Source organism: Alnus glutinosa, chromosome 7, assembly GCF_958979055.1.
Source record: "Alnus glutinosa chromosome 7, dhAlnGlut1.1, whole genome shotgun sequence".
NCBI lineage: Eukaryota > Viridiplantae > Streptophyta > Magnoliopsida > Fagales > Betulaceae > Alnus > Alnus glutinosa.
Genome location: NC_084892.1, coordinates 7,458,967 through 7,475,397, shown reverse-complemented (window position 1 = coordinate 7,475,397; position 16,431 = coordinate 7,458,967). Strand labels below are relative to the sequence as shown.

The following is a 16,431-nucleotide window of genomic DNA, read 5'->3' as shown; positions in this document are numbered from 1 at the left end:
TAATGTTGTATATAGAAATTCTCTTGCAAAATTATTTTGCAGCAATATCTCTTACATTAAGCGGGTGTATTTTATTAAATCTGTATTTATGAAAAAAATTAAGTTGATAAGAAACAATAAATTTAATCATATAAGGCACTTTTTGTATGCGAAATCGACCACCGGAATGAAATAGTTATTCCGTTGTTTGATTAAATTTTTATTTTTAAAAATAATTATTCCACAGTTGTTCCTCAAAAATAGGGAATAACTACTCCTTCCAAAAAGAGGAATAACTATTTATCTTATGTTGGAATTAATAGCACATCGATTAATCTTCCAACAAAAACACTTAACACTGAGAAAACAAAATCACCCTCTCTCTCTCTCTCTCACTCAAGTTTTCTATTTGGGTTTCATTCTAGATTTTTTTTTTTTTGAAGTTATTAATTATTTACTATAATTTTATTTTTTTTTAATAAAGTTATAACACTTTCATTATTCAATCAATGAAATAAAGCAGATTGCTCTAACAAAACAATATCACATATACAATCTGAAATTTCTTCTATCCAAACCTAATCTATTATATGTTTAACGGCAGCCTTAACTAAACCATGTGCCGCATTTTTAGCGATTATACTAATATGGTAAATCTGCCTACTAGAAAGCAAATTTAAAACTATTCGAGTATCTTTTTCACAATTTGTCAAAATCTACTCAAATTATGTTCTTTTGAAGTCATGGCTCCAAGTGATTTACTATAAATTGTTATGAGGCCGTCTCGAAATTCTATACCATCAAAATATGAAGCTCACTAGACGTTGTTGATGTCAATATAAGCCGTTACTTTTTAGCACTTTTTATTATTATTATTATTAAGAAAGTAACTTTTATTATTATTATTATTATTATTATTATTATATACAGAGTAAACTTTTTAGTACTTAAGTTTACTAGTGGGGAGCTTCTTATGATGGATAGTTTTGTGGCTTTGGCTATCTTTATATCACTTTTTTTTTAAACAGGGCATAGAATCCAAATTGCATAAGGGAGACTGATATTTCTAATGCTTTTTCTATGATGGGAATATTGATATCATCTCATTCCTTTATCTGTATTATCCGATTGATTAATTATTATTAATACACAAATACAACACTTTCTGTTTGTAAATGGTACATGGCATTTGGACCTTTGGTACTCCGATGAATATATGTGTGTGTTAAGGCAGACACTACATTAATATTGGTTAGAAATATTAAATAAGAACTAAAAAAAAAGTTACATATAATATATCTATATATTTATGTTTTTTTTTAAAAAAGTCCTTAAAAATATAAATTAAAAGGGTATTATAAAGCCATTAAAGGTGCTTTAGGATATTTTCTCACAATATAATTCCATTCACCAGTATATTGTATTGTACCAAACAAATGCATACATATTCAATATTTTTTTTTTTTTTTAAACGAAAAATCTGAATATTTCATTGATCAAATATCACGAGCATAAAACTCTTACATCACAAAGTACAAAGCTTTGCAAAATTATCATGCTACGAGGTTACAAAGTCATAGATACAAGCAAAATTATTACATTAAAGTACTTATTTATGACTTTCATTTTTAGCTAATCCATGTACAAAAATAGTTAAAGAACAAATTTGCTCCGAGCAGACTAGATCTAAGACAAGGGTAGCCAAATATTCTAGAAAAATTTATTTAAATCAGTCGTGAGAGATAACCCTTCACACCGAACTATGCAAGCTGTAAGAGATAACCCCCTCACACTTGCAAACAACATCGGCGGCCATATAAGAGATGAGCAGCACAACATTGAGGTAGATGGACGTATGCACAACAAAGAAATCGAAATTGCTGATCTGGTCGGAGAGCATCTACAAACAAAAGAAAAAACCAAAATGGGAGGGGAATGGTAGGAGCAGGGAGTAAAAAATGAAAGGGAGAGGAGGAGGGATCAGAGATCTCCTTCTCCTCTCAGATATGTTTTCTAAGAGTTTTTTCTCTAAGGCCGGCTGAAAGTTTTTTCTTGCTTTGATAAAAATAAAAGGGAAAAGTACACATACCCCCCTCAAACTGCAACTCAATTGTCAATGTACCCCATAAACTACCAATTTTGTCAATGTGCTTCCCTAAACTACCAAAAAATGTCAATGTCCCCCTAAGACCAACAAAAAGACAAAAATAACCCTAATTTTTTTTGAATAAGACAAAAATGTCCTCATAAATTCAAAAAAATTAAAACTAAAACTAAAAAACTTTAAAAAAATAATAAAAAAAAATTTTAAAAAAAATAAATAAAAAACGAAAAAAAAAATTAAAAAAAGAACAAATTTTTTAACTTTTTTTTTTTTTTTTTAAAAAAAAAAAGCAAACAAAAATAACTGATTTTTTTTTTTAAAAAAAATAAAACAAATGAAAAAAAGAAAAAAGAAAAACCAGTTTTTATTAAATTAAAAAACAAAAAAAACAACGAAAAAACAAAAAATAACTGATTTTTTTTTTAAAATAAAAAATAAAACAAATGAAAAAAAACAGTTTTTATTAAATTAAAAAACGAAAAAGAACATTTTTTTTAAAGAAAAAAAAAAAAGAAAAAATAACTGAAATTTATTTATTTATTTATGAAAAAAAAACTAGTTTTTATTAAATTAAAAAAAACGAAAAAGAACAATTTTTTTTTAAAAAAAAAAACTGAAAATTATTATTTTAAATTTTTTTTTTTTTTTTTTAAAAAAAACAGTTTTAATTTTTAATTTTTTTTTTTTGGAATAATTTTTTGTTATTTTATATTTTTTTAATATTTTTTTCTAGTTTTTATTTTATTTTAATAATTTTATGAAGAGCATTTTTGTCATTAGGGGGACATTAACATTTTCTGATAGTTTAAGGAGTGAGATTAATACAATTGATAGTTTGGGGGGTACATTGACAATGATGTGGTAATTTGAGGAGATTATGTGTACTTTTTCTAAAATAAAAATAAAAAAATCATATATTCACTATTCTATTACAGCGTTACAACAAAATTAAGAAATATGAATAGTTATTTAATTTTCAACAATAATTATTCATTTTCTTTATGAAATAGACATTGCGAGTATTAAATGAGCTCTTAATTAATATTCTTCGCATCATTTTCATATATGGATTTGATGGTCTCGTGCGTGTAAATGTGTAATTAGGGTGCTCATATGCATTGCACCAGCACTTAGGTTGTGGTTCTTAGACTAGGAAATTGAGGCATTACCTATGTTGTCCCAATCAAATCAATTACCTAACTCTAAACTGTAAAGTGATAATTTCAACACAAAAAGACTACAAATAGTTTATGTTCTAGACAAATTCAAATTTTCGCCGCATTTCTCAAATAACCTAGTACAATTTAGAATATATTATTATAAATCTTTATTTATCCTAAAATTTTAATTAAATTAATAACAAATTATAAATTCAATCATTTAATTAATATTTGAAAACTAAGCTTTCTCTTTCTGCTCTTAAATTTGCATGAGGCACTTGAAGTCCAACTCAAAGATGGTGGACATGGTATAATGGTTTAATTTAGTGCTGAAAGGGTTAGGATCCTCTACAATTTTAAAGAAATTTTAGATTATCAAATTATATGAATTCATGCCATTTTTTATATCCAACGACGTGAAAAATGCTACGTACTATAAATATAACATGTTATCGAGGAAAAAAAAAATCATTCTAAAATGTTTTTTCTTCACTTTTGAAGAGACGCTTATTTTTTACTAATAAAAAAGATAACGTTTTGCTCGAAGCTTTTATACGACATAACGTGTAAGAGCCTCATAAAAATATACTCATTTCTCATTGCTAACATGTCACATTTTTAATATATAGCATTTTTCATGTCGTTCGGTGCCTGAAATGATTTAGATTCATATAATTTGAGAATTTACAATTTGAAAAAAATTGTAAGAGATCCTGATCTAATACTAAGAACCCTTGTCCACATGCTACAATATTTCTGCACGATAGACGAAAATGGCACTCACTTCCGTTTTTCCTTCACCTTAAAAATTACTTCATTTGATCTAAAAATAAATAAATTACTTCATTCCCATGTCTTAGTGCACTAGGTCATTTTTTTTTATTTGAGGACCAACGAGCCAGCTTCAATTGGCAGGCAATGCTCCAATTTCATATATATATATATATATATATTTGGAGGATGCCTTTAAATTAGGGGGTTCGAACTTTATTAAAATTCGAACAATTTAAGAGTATGAAGATGCAAAGTTTACCTGTTTTGTATAGATGGACTCCACACCTCGTGTTATCAGCCGGGACAGGTGGGCTTCATAGCTTTTTTTATTTTTTATTTTATTTTTTGAGATTGCCCAAATTTTAATAAAATTCAAAAATTCAAACAACCTAATTTATACGGATCCCAATCCCTCAAAATTGCTATGGTAACTAACCTATTGTCCTTACTCACAACATGCAGGCACTGCACTCCAAATTGTTCAGGGCAGGAGAGCCCCATAATGTCTTTCTCTTAGATTATGAAAACAAAAATGTTATATATATAAAAAAAAAAAAAGAAAACCCAAGAAAGGGCAGTGGTCAGTCAAACCAAAAGCAAAATAATAATAATAATAATAATAATGGAGAGAGAACAAAAAAAGATATGCTAATATGAATGCAGCAACAATGATGCAAATTATAAGATAATGAAGACAATAATTGTACCAGAAATGAAGGATATGCTGCCTTGACTTAATTTACTTAATTTTAAACAAATCATGAAAGATTGGAATTTTGGCAAGTTATGTACGCAATACAGAAAAAAAAAAAAAAAAAAAATTATTAACACGTAGATCGAGTCTACTAGTAAACACACACACAAAATAAATAAATAAAATAAAAAGTATTTTCTAGTAAACAGAAGGAAAAGTTGTCATGATTGAGTAATTTCATGTAAATTGCTCAACTGGGCTCCGTATGTATATTTTAAACTGGATCAAAGTCAAACCAATACCTAACCAAATAAAAACACCAGGCCTAGGAGCAGCCTATGTATTGAATTTCTTATTTTAATTAGAAGACAACATCTAAGCTTTATTTCTCTTACTGTCTACGTTTTTTGCTGGTAAACTGCTGGAAATAATTTTGGATGGTGCACAAAGTTCTTATTGAAATAAAATAATATCAATAAAAAAATTAACAATTAAATAAATAATTGTTAAATAAATAATTCATTGAAAAATTATTGTTGATGCTAGACCATATTGATCCGAAATAATAATAATAATAAAATAAATACTGTACAAGGGATTAAAATTAAATTAAGGAAAGATCTCACAATGCTATAGAATCACGCAAGAGCGTTGTCCTTAAAGGTTGATTCGTGCCTCCGGGAGTGTATAACTCGGTGTGATCGGATCTCTTGACACGCAACCTCCCAGGATTAGACTATAACGTGTATCTTCGTTAAGGACACACTTCCAAAAACGAAGATCAAATAGAACAACCCTTTGATTAAAGTAGATGGGAGACTTAAGAATAATTTTTCTTGTAGAAAAGCTAATAATATAATAATAGCTTTATGGCTTAAAACTAAATTCACGTTGGGATATATGCATGCACACTAAAAAAATATGTTAGAGGTTTTAGCCAAAGAAGAAGATTGTTCTCAAATGCATTGGGAACTCAATTTATATAAACGGTCAAAAAATGTAAACACTAGATTTTTCTTTTAAGGCTCATGAATGGCAAACGGTCATAAGACTCATAACTATTAACCGTTACAAATTAAAGGTAATAAACTTTAATAATGAAAAATGTTTGAAGATCAAAAAGCCATAAAACAATTTTTAATAACCAACGGTTGCAAAATAAAAACTCATAAATATATGTATTTTAATAAATTAGTTTTTTCTTTTGCCATAAAAACTCATGAATATATTTTAATACCAAATGGTAAAACATTTAAAGATGGCTAAAAATGAAATAATGTTTGTAACACACATATTACAACAATCAAGTAAACTAGGTATAACTGGGTATAACTTAGGTCGGTTTGAATTTGTGATCTTAAAATGTTGAATTTAAAAATAATAATTTTAAAATGTGTGATTTCAATATGCGATTTTTTAAAAACGCAGTTAAGCGGTTAGTAAAATCTCAGTTTGACATTTAAAATCATGCATTTTTAAAAATACATCACTTACCTGGAATTTGAAGATGCAAATCTTTTTACGTTTTCAAATCATAATTTTTTAATTTTTAATTTTTTTTTTTTAAATGGCTATCATCCAATACATTCTCTATGATTTAATTTAAAAATCACACTTTTGATACTCTTTAAGTCTTTGTTGCGATCAATAGTTTAAATCAGTTGGAGGAAGCTTGATATGGTAAAATTTGTAATTGGCAACATGAAAACAATATCTTAAAGTGAAAATAAACTCAACTTGATGGATTATCAAAAGAGGCTTGGAAAAATGCTTGAGGTGTTACAGTTTTTGTCACAATATTCTTACAAACTCACGTCACAGTCCCATGAGTACCACATAATGCCACATGGATAAAAAAATTAATTTTCAAAATTTGATGGATATATTTAATTGTTTAATAGCTAACAAGGTAAATGACACGCGAACTGTCATGTCAGTCTGTAAAAGATTTATAATAAAAACTATAGTTTTCTTAGCAACATTCGTTAGGCTCTATTACTCTGCTCATAAAGATTAGGATCCTTTACAATTTTAAAGAAATTTTAAATTATCAAATTATGTGAATTCATGCCATTTTTTACATCGAACGACGTGAAAAATGCTACATATTAAAAATATAACATGTTATCGAGAAAAAAAAAATTTCAAAATGTTTTTTCTTCACTTTTGAAGAGACGCTTATTCTTTGATAATTCAAAAGACAATTTTTTGCTCAAAGATTTTATACGACATAACGTATAAGAACTTCATAAAAATATACTTAATTCGATCTCATTATTAACATGTAACATTTTTAATATGTAGTATTTTTCATGCCGTTCGGTGCATGAAATGACTTGAATTCACATACTTTAAGAATCTATAATTTTAAAAAAATTGTAAGAGATTCTGATCGAATACTAAGAACCTTTGTTCACACGCTACAACATTTCTGCACGATAGTCGAAAATGGCACTCACTTCCGTTTTTCCTTCACCTTAAAAATTACTTCATTTGATCTAAAAATAAATAAATTACTTCATTCCCATGTCTTAGTCCACTATGTCATTTTATTTTATTTGAGGACCAACGAGCCATGCTCCAATTGGCAGGCCATGCTCCAATTTCATATATATATATATATATATATATATATATATATATATTTGGAGGATGCCTTTAAATTAGGCGGTTGGAACTTTATTAAAATTCGAACAATTTAAGAGTATGAAGATGCAGAGTTTACCTCATGTTATCTGCCGGGACAGGTGGGCTTCATAGCATTTATTTTATTTTATTTTAAGACTGTCCGAATTTTAATAAAATTCAAAAATTCAAACAACCTAATTTATACGGATCCCAATCCCTCAAAATTGCTATGGTAACTAACCTATTGTCCTTACTAACAACATGCAGGCACTGCACTCCAAATTGTTCAGGGCAAAGAGCCCCATAATCTCTTTCTCTTGGATTATGAAAACAAAAAGAAAGGGCAGTGGTCAGTCAAAGCAAAAGCAAAACAAATAAAAAATAAAAAAATAATGCATGAGAGAAAAAAAAAAAAGATATGTTAGTATGAATGGAGCAGCAATGATACAAATTATAAGATAATGAAGAGAATGGTTGTACCAGAAATGAAGGATATGCTGCCTTGACTTAATTTACTTAATTTTAAACAAATCAAGAAAGATAGGAATTTTGGCAAGTTATGTACGCAATACAGACAAAAAAAAAAAAAATATTATTAACAGGTAGATCGAGTCTACTAGTCTAGTAAACACACACACAAAATAAATAAAATAAAAAGTATTTTCTAGTAAACAGAAGGAAAAGTTGTCATGATTGAGTAATTTCATGTAAATTGCTCAACTGGGCTTCGTATGTATATTTTAAACTGGATCAAAGTCAACCCAATACCTAACCAAATAAAAACACCAGGCCTAGGAAAGCCTATGTATTGAATTTCTTATTAGAAGACACCATCTAAACTTGATATCTCCCACTGTCTATGTTTTTGCTTGTAAACTAGGTATAACTTAGGTCCGTTTAGATTTACGAATTTAAAACATTCAATTTAAAAATAATGATTTTAAAATGTGATTTGATTATGCAATTTTTTAAAATCGCAGTTAAGCGGTTAGTAAAATCGCGGTTTGACATTTAAAATCGTGCATTTTTAAAAATACACCACTTGCCTGTAATTTGAAAATGTAATTATTTTTACGTTTTCTAATCATTATTTTATTTTATTTTTATTTTTTATTTTTTTAAAAAATGATTATCAACCAAAACATTCTCTATGATTTAATTTAAAAATCACACTTTTGATGCTCTAAAGTCTTTGTTGCGATCAATAGTTTAAATCGGTTGGAGGAAGCTTGATATGGTAAAATTTGTAATTGGCAATGTGAAAATAAGCTCAACTTGATGGATTATCATATGAGGCTTGGCCGGAAAATGCTCGAGGTGTTACAGTTTTTGTTACTATATTCTTACAAACTCACGTCACAGTCTCATAAGTACCACATAATGCCATGTGAATAAAAAATTAAGTTACAAAATACGATGGATATATTTAATTATTTAATAGCTAATATGGTAAGTGACATGCGAACTGTCAAGTCAGTCTGTAAAAATTTTATAATTAAAGCTATAGTTTTCTTAGCAACACTTGTTAGGCTTTATAACTTTGCTAAAAAAGATTGAGAGATTGCTTCTTAAATAAAATGAAAAAATAAAAATAAAAAATACTGTTATAAAAAAGTGACCTGATTAAGTACTAAAAAAACACTATAGCATACATGCTGTAATTTTTCAATAGTTCAAATTTAATTTTAAAATTTTTTATTTAAAAAGAGTGAAGTTAAATGTTGAAAAAACTAAATACATATAAAATCCATGTAAGATAATCTGGTCTCATTCAATTAAGATACAGCCCAATGGGTGAACTGTAAAAAAAGCCTTTCAAATTGTTGGGCCTAGCAACCCAAGTCTCTCTCTACAAGTGTAATAAGCCGTGAGTTGTGAGTATATGGCCCACGAACAAGAACCTTCATCAAGGCTTGCTAGTATACTCTTCACCCCTACGGCATTGCCTTTATGATGCAATGGACAAGGCTTAATACTACGTCGGATCATACAACCAAAATCTCGCCAAATGGGTGGCTCGGTGCTAACTTGGTGATAGTCCAGCGATGGTCCGATAGTTTCAAAATGAAAAATTTAAATTCGAAAAATGATTTATAAGATTGAAAAATAAAAATTATTTTTTGAAATTAAAAAAGTTTTTTCGGTCAAATTAAAAATATTTTTGGTTCGATTATTATTTTCGGTCACACCAAATACCAGAAAATATTTTACGCCGAAACAAACGGAGCCTAAATGTGCAAATTTCCGTGCACACCAAGTTATAAAATGGACTGTTTCCTGTAGAGTGTTTGGAAGCATTCTCAATCATTCTTTCATCCTCTCTTCTATTAGGATTAGAAGTGGAAAGATCTCCTTGTAATTGTTTTCCTTTCCCCCTTTGCATAGGCTAAAAAAAAAAACTTTGGGTAGTATCCATCTAGGGTGTCACGGCTAAGAATATTATAGTTTTTACTGTAAGTTTATTTATAAATTGATGTAACAGTTTATAATTAGTCAAATTTTAACAATTATAGATTGTTAAGTCAATTTGTAAAAATATTATAATACCCGATTTATTTTATTTTCCTTAAAAATAAGAACATTGTAGACCTAGGTTTTCATTATATTAATTTATAAAGACAAATATTTGTAGTTAAGAAGGACAAAAAAGAATAAGGGGTAATTACCTTTTTCCCCCATTAACTACCAGCCATTGTCAACATGCCCCCATGAACTGACACCTTGACCAAAAGAGAGCATCCAACTACCAACTTTACACACTTTGCTCCATTCCGTCAAAGAATTTCGTTAACTTGGACGGAATATTTCATTTTTGGGCGTTAATTTTGGTTTAAAGACCAAAATGCCCTCCAACAGTAATTAATAAAAAAAATATTAAAATTAATATGTTTAAAAAAGTTGAGGGCATTTATGTCTTTTTACGAATTAAACTGACGGAAGGGGGCAAAGTGTGTAAAGTTGGTAGTTGGATGCTTTCTTTTGGTCGAGGTGTCAATTCATGAGAGCATGTTAACAATGACTTGATGGGAGAAAAATGTAATTACCCCAAAGAATAAAGAATATATTTCATAGGTATGAACACACGTCTTTCCCCTTATGATAACTCAATAAAGCACAAGCGGATAGGGCTGTGGTGGTGCCATTTCCTGCAAATTGGCAGCCAATAAGTCCCATCATATGTACTTGTAATTATTCTTAAAAACTATATAAATAGACAAATGCTTGGAATGTTTTTATATTTTGAACTCCCCTATCAATTTATCAACCAATAAATTCTCTCTCTTTTTAAGAGGAATTGTTGGAAAAGCCTACTATGATGTCCATCAAGAATAATGGTGGTCGAGCACGTACAATTCGAGGTCCTTGTCGGCGACACAGCGGGTACGGTCTCCTCAAGCTGTTTGTGTTTGTGTGTGTGTGTGGGGCAACTGAGGTTGCCCCGACAAATTATGTAAATTATTTCGATTTATAAAATCAAAGGGTTTAATTTCATTCCTTCTAGCCGTCCGATCAGAGCTAGCAGCATCTCTCAATTTCACTTTAATATTCCGTAACGATGTCACTTTTTCGCATGGTCCGCCACTTGAAATGCAAGAAACCGACCATTATAGACGCGAAAGTCGGAGGCGGACAGTCGGTGGCGGAGCTCTATGGTGACTTGTCACCATGTTTTTTTCAATTTTTTTTTAAATATTATTATAAATCTTTTAAAATTAAAATTTTACCTCTTAATTTTTTTTTTTTTTTTTCACTTTTATCCTCTAAATTTTAAATGCTAGCTCCGTCTCTACTAACAGAGAATCTCCGATAGTTACGTCAATATATACTAATTGAGAACCAATAGAATAGAAAGAGCTTTGAGAGAAAATTAATCTCTTCTTTGGAGATAGACCTCATCAATTTTTTTTTATTTTTTTTTAATAGATTATAGTCCTCATCATTTATTTTATTGGGAAGACCCTTAGACTTTTTAACCTTTCTAAGGAATATGCTTTGGATTAGAATCCATTCAAATTTTTTACACGAATTTGAGAGAATTTAAATAAATGATTGTGCGAAAACACTTATGGGCTTAATGCTTTAATCCTTTGACTTATTTATGGTATTTTCAGTCCGACGGTGCTAAAGTCGATTTGACATCTTCAATTCATATTAAATTTTAGGGATTTAATTGTATATATATTACTACATGGTAAATAATATATTGACACACTATTTAAAATTTTTAAATAATAACAACATATATATTGCTAAATATAATAGCAAAATATAAAATATTTCCTTTCCAATTCATGGAATTTATTCTTTTGCTTTAGTGGGCGCACAATCTAGGGTCCTTAATGAATGCAACATAATTAAGCAAGGATTTTGCTAAAATGACGTCTACCAACTGATTTTTATTTATATAAATTTAGTGGACTTGAATCTATAAAGGATTTGCATGTATCTTCCATCATTATTATTATCATTATTATTATTATTATTATTATTATTATTTATTTTATTTTTTTTGTCAGAGGTTTGAAGCATTTCCATTAGTAGCTCTTTCTTTCTTCCTTTTTATTTTTATTTTTTCCTATACTTTATGTAGTGTTATTTTTAAATTTAATAACTTCTATTTCCTAACAGCGTGTTTAAGAGCATCTCCAGCAAGAGTGCTATTTTAACCCAAAAGTTAAATTTGGTTTTTTTTTTTTTTCTTTTTCTTTTTCTTTTTCTCTAGCAAAGTAGTTATTCTAACTTCATGAACAGTGAATAGCCAGTAAGTGAATAAGCACTATTGGCTATTCACTGTTCATCAATTATTTAATTTTTTATTATATTTTCTCTCACCCTCTCCCCCACTTCGCTCTCTCTCTCTCTCTCTCTCTCTCTCTCTCTCACTTCTCATCTCCATCCCTCTCTTCCAATCCCGCATTTCTCCCACTTCCCCACTTAGGGTTCGACGAAGAAGGAAGGAGAAGAATCGGAGATAAGGAGATTTGAGAAAGGTGGGTCGATCGAGGAGGCGTCGATTTCCGTCGACCAGAGGCGTCGATTTTCCTACGAGTCGTCGTCTAGTGGTTGAAGAGTGATTTTCGGCGGCTTCCAGCAGTTGAAATGGGTTTTTCTATGAATTTTTCCTTAGTTGGCCAATTGGGTATGTTTCCTGTGGTGGCGTTAATAATTTTGATTGTGTGTGTTGGCTGTGTTGTGAACATCCGCCCGTGTGTGTGTGTATGAATCTCTTGTTGGATTTTAGACAAACCCATGAGATTTGTTGGGGATGATTTTGTAATCCCTGTTTACTCGTGTCCATTGATTTGTGGATTTGGGTTTGATTAATTTTGGAGATAATTGGTGTTTGTTGTTGTTTTGGTCGGAAGTTGATTGGGTGTGAAATTCTGGTGAACCCACCGGCGAGGAGGAGTGACCAGAGAGAGAGAGAGAGAGAGAGAGAGAAAGAAAATAAAACAATAAAAAAATATTATTTAAAGAAAATAAAGAGTGGAATAGAGATTATTGTTGGAGTGTTTTTAAGAAAATTGGTCGTTAAAGTAGAGATTGATACTTTATGAGTAGCTACTTTAACTCCAATTGCTGGAGATGCTCTAACCTTGTTAAATCATTATTTATTTTAAAATGGTAAGTTAATAGGAAATGGTAGACTTATGTATTGTTTGAGAGTGTGTTTTTAAAAATTACGATTTGAAAGTATAGAAAAATCTACATTTTAAAATTGCATGCAATGTGATGCGTTTTTCAAAATGTATGATTTTAATAGCAAAATTACGATTTTATCAAACATTTCATTGCGTTCTAAAAACTCTTGTTTTTAAATCGCATATTTTAAATTCGCAAACCTAAACGGACCCTTAATTATTCAAATTAATATTCTATTACTCTTTCTTAAATGTGGGTTCAAATTCTCCATCAACAAGTGAATGTCGGAGACAAAGTTCAAACTTTCATTTGCTTTGATACCATGTCACATGAATACTTATTTTAAAAGTTTAAGTTGATATATAAAAAAGAAATGTTAGACTTTGAGTCCGTTTGAGTTTGCCTTTTCAAAAAGTGCGATTTGAAATAACGATTTTTAAAAATGCAGTTATGCGTTTGATAAAATTGCAATTTAGCCTTTAAAATCAAACTTTTTTAAAAACGCACTCCTTTGCATGCGATTTGAAAACACACGCATATTTTTAAAAAGCGCACTCACAAACGATACAATTTATGTGATTTGGTTTAAAATTTCATTTTTTCCGTGATGAATCGCAATGTCAAATACACTCTTAATCAGTTAAATTAATATCCTAAGAAACCCAAAAATTGCTTTTTTTTTTTCTTAACCAAAAGGAAAATGGACAAATGAACAAAAATTAAAGGTAAGCATGAAGTGTCCAACATACCATTTTGAGGGTCCATTTCGATGGGCACAACATCATCAAGTTCAATATGTGTCAATGAACAATCATCTTCGTGTTGTGAAATCAAGTCCAATTGTGATAAATCCATTTAAAAATTTCTGTAACAAATAAAGATTCATAGCAATGCATTATCATTTAGTTCATAATTATAAGAAAAGCACTCAAGAAACATAGCACTCAATAAAGGCCTAAGCATAAGAACAATATTAGGTTACTAATTAATTTGGATGAAAGATAGTCGTCTAACCTTATATATATATATATATATATAATCTAAGAGCGCAATTATATTTTCACATGTTTGATAAGGAAAATAATAAAGAATTTAGGTCTTGCGTGTCGCATGTAACACATTTTCCATTAGAGTTAACAAAAAATCCATTCGGGTAGATAAAGTGAAATAGCTAAGTAGTTTAAGGGAGTTGTCACGCGTATGGCACAAAACAAATTTTTCATTAGAGCTAATGAAAAATCCATTCAAGGGACAAAGTAAAAGAACTAATTAAGTAGTTTGAGCGGATGTCGATCTTCACTTTTAGAAGTTTGAGGGTGATTGCAAATAAAGCGTTAGTTAAAGAGGCTAAGTCTAGTTCCTACACTTGCACATAATTTTTTTTTTTTTTTAAAAAATGCTTTATTTTATAAGGTTGAATCAAGGTTAGCATAATTTTATGCTATCAATCAAGGGATAAAGGTTTTGAGTACAAAGTGCAAAAACAAACTTCTGAGATAACATAGGCCATATTGCTGCCGTCAACAGGAAAACTTGGAATGACTTTTACATATCACTTCATCCTTTCTCCCATGATCCCATCACATCTATTTGGAATTTGCTTTATATCCATTGGAAGGTGTTATTCAAGTGTGTTTTAAAACATCAAAAAAAAAAAAAAAAAAAAAAAAAACAGAGTGCTTTAAAACAAAATCGCAAAATACGTTCCGTTTAGAAATGGTTTGAAAAATATCACGGGTTTAAAAATCAACATTTTCAAATCACACAAGGAGACATGTTTTTAAAAACACATAATTTTAAACACATAATTCCATGATTTGAAAAGGGTTCTGGAATTTCCAACATATGTCTAAAGAATGGTCTGTACCATGACATTGGAAGGGAAAGGTTATGATTTCCAATGGGGCTATGGTTTTCCAAATATGCTTCTGATGAAAGAAGACAAAGGATGTGAAACAAGCATTAATCTTTGATTATTTAACATTGCCTTTCAAAATTTTATTCCAAGTTAACTCTGCTTAAGCATGGACGGATAGGTTTCAGGAATTCATGAACTGACATCATTGCAACATTTATCCTATTTCTGATGGCTCCAATTTCTAGTAATGAATTCCTTCCATAAGGGAAGAGTCTGTGGCTTCAAATGCTATTGAAGACAAGCACAAGCATAACTGCAGAAAAAAAAAAAAAAATGAAGGAAAGGTGTTTGCTTTAATACCTGACGGAGACCTAGACTTGAAGGAGACGGATTTGGGGGGAAGCCGGAGCTGGAAAACGGCCGGAGATGGAAGAGGGCCGGAACTGGAAGACGGCCGGTGGGTGGGCTTTGGCCGAAGATGGAGAACGACGGTGATGGCGCCTGGCAGTGCCTAGTGGTCGGAGATGGAGATGGAGATCGAAGTAGACGGTGGGGGACCTCGTCGGAACCGGAAGAATGACGGAGCTCGAACCGGTGGCTGGCTCGTGCGAAACACCTCGTCGGAACCGGAAGAATGACGGAGCTCGCCATGGTGGCGGGCTTGTGCGAAACACCTCGTCGGAACCGGAAGAATGATGGAGCTCGGAACGGTGGCGGGCTCGTGAGAAACTGGTCGCTGGAACCGGAAGGACGACGGAGCTCCGAACGGTGGTCGACGGTGGGAAGATTTTGGGGTAGATGGAGAGAGGGAGGGAAAATTTGGGGGGAAGACAAAAATGAGAACATGGACACCGCTGAACTGGTTTTGCTGTATTCGAAAATTTGATTTTTTTTTTTTTTTTTTTTTTTTTTTTTTTTTTTTTAAAAAATTTTTTTTAAAAAAATATGAGGAATGCTACAGAGGGGACGTTCATCCGTCCCCTCTCCTCCTTTTATCATTAAACAAATCAAATTCAATAAAAAAGAAAACCAAAAACAAAGAAAAATGTACTTTTCTTTTGAATTTGATTTTTTTAATGTTAAAAGGAGGAGAGGGGACGGATGAACGTCCCCTCTGTAGCATTCCTCAAAAAATATAAAACTGGCATGGCCCTTTCCACGTAGGAAAGGGCCGGGCAGGGGCCGGTAAGATGGTCCCTGCCTATCATTACTCAGTGTCCTTTCATATTGTTCCAAAAGTCGGCTTTCTGTGGTAATGCCAACTAAGACGTTGCAACAAACAATGCCCCTTTACTCTTTGAGATTATCCTTCAAGTACTACCTATCCGGTCGATATTTCCTCTTTTAATTTCTTTATTATCTTCCCATTTGGTTCTTCTCCATTAAATAATAAAAAATAATCTTAAAACGACATTAAAATGTCGTATTCCCTAATGTAATCTCAAAACGACATTAAATAATATAATGCCTAGCTTTGGTCAGTTTTCTTTTTGCGCAAATAAAAACATCGATCAAATCTTGTTTGAATGTAGCTGAATAGGAAAAACGACATAAAAATGTCATCTTCCCTAAACTGGGATTGGACAATGAA

General features: G+C 30.6%; 1 protein-coding gene across 4 annotated transcripts; it reads right to left on the bottom strand.

The window, feature by feature from the left end:
• Positions 1-1,710: 1,710 nt before the first annotated feature.
• LOC133873850 (early nodulin-20-like) lies at positions 1,711-15,694 on the bottom strand. Of its 4 annotated transcripts, none has more exons than XR_009901166.1 (3): positions 15,201-15,694; positions 13,732-13,847; positions 1,711-1,879 (listed from the first exon to the last, which is right to left on the bottom strand). XR_009901166.1 is itself a non-coding variant. In XM_062311632.1 (2 exons), the coding sequence occupies exons 1-2, from the start codon at positions 15,684-15,686 to the stop codon at positions 10,444-10,446; spliced, it is 528 nt and encodes a 175-aa protein (XP_062167616.1). In that variant the 5' UTR covers positions 15,687-15,694; the 3' UTR covers positions 9,892-10,443. The 4 variants fall into 4 exon arrangements, 2 of the variants coding, with proteins under 2 accessions (XP_062167616.1, XP_062167615.1); XR_009901165.1 differs by lacking the exon at positions 1,711-1,879 and adding an exon at positions 9,892-10,485; XM_062311632.1 differs by lacking the exons at positions 1,711-1,879; positions 13,732-13,847 and adding an exon at positions 9,892-10,485.
• Positions 15,695-16,431: the final 737 nt, after the last annotated feature.

What these genes read in the sequence shown, in the direction of transcription:
- LOC133873850 (XM_062311631.1), bottom strand. Translation starts at nt 15,686, where the DNA reads ATGTTCTCATTTTTGTCTTCCCCCCAAATTTTCCCTCCCTCTCTCCAT. An exon ending in CAAGTCTAGGTCTCCGTCAG is followed by an intron (nt 13,848 to 15,200) that starts GTATTAAAGCAA and finishes TATTTGTTACAG; the next exon opens with AAATTTTTAAATGGATTTAT.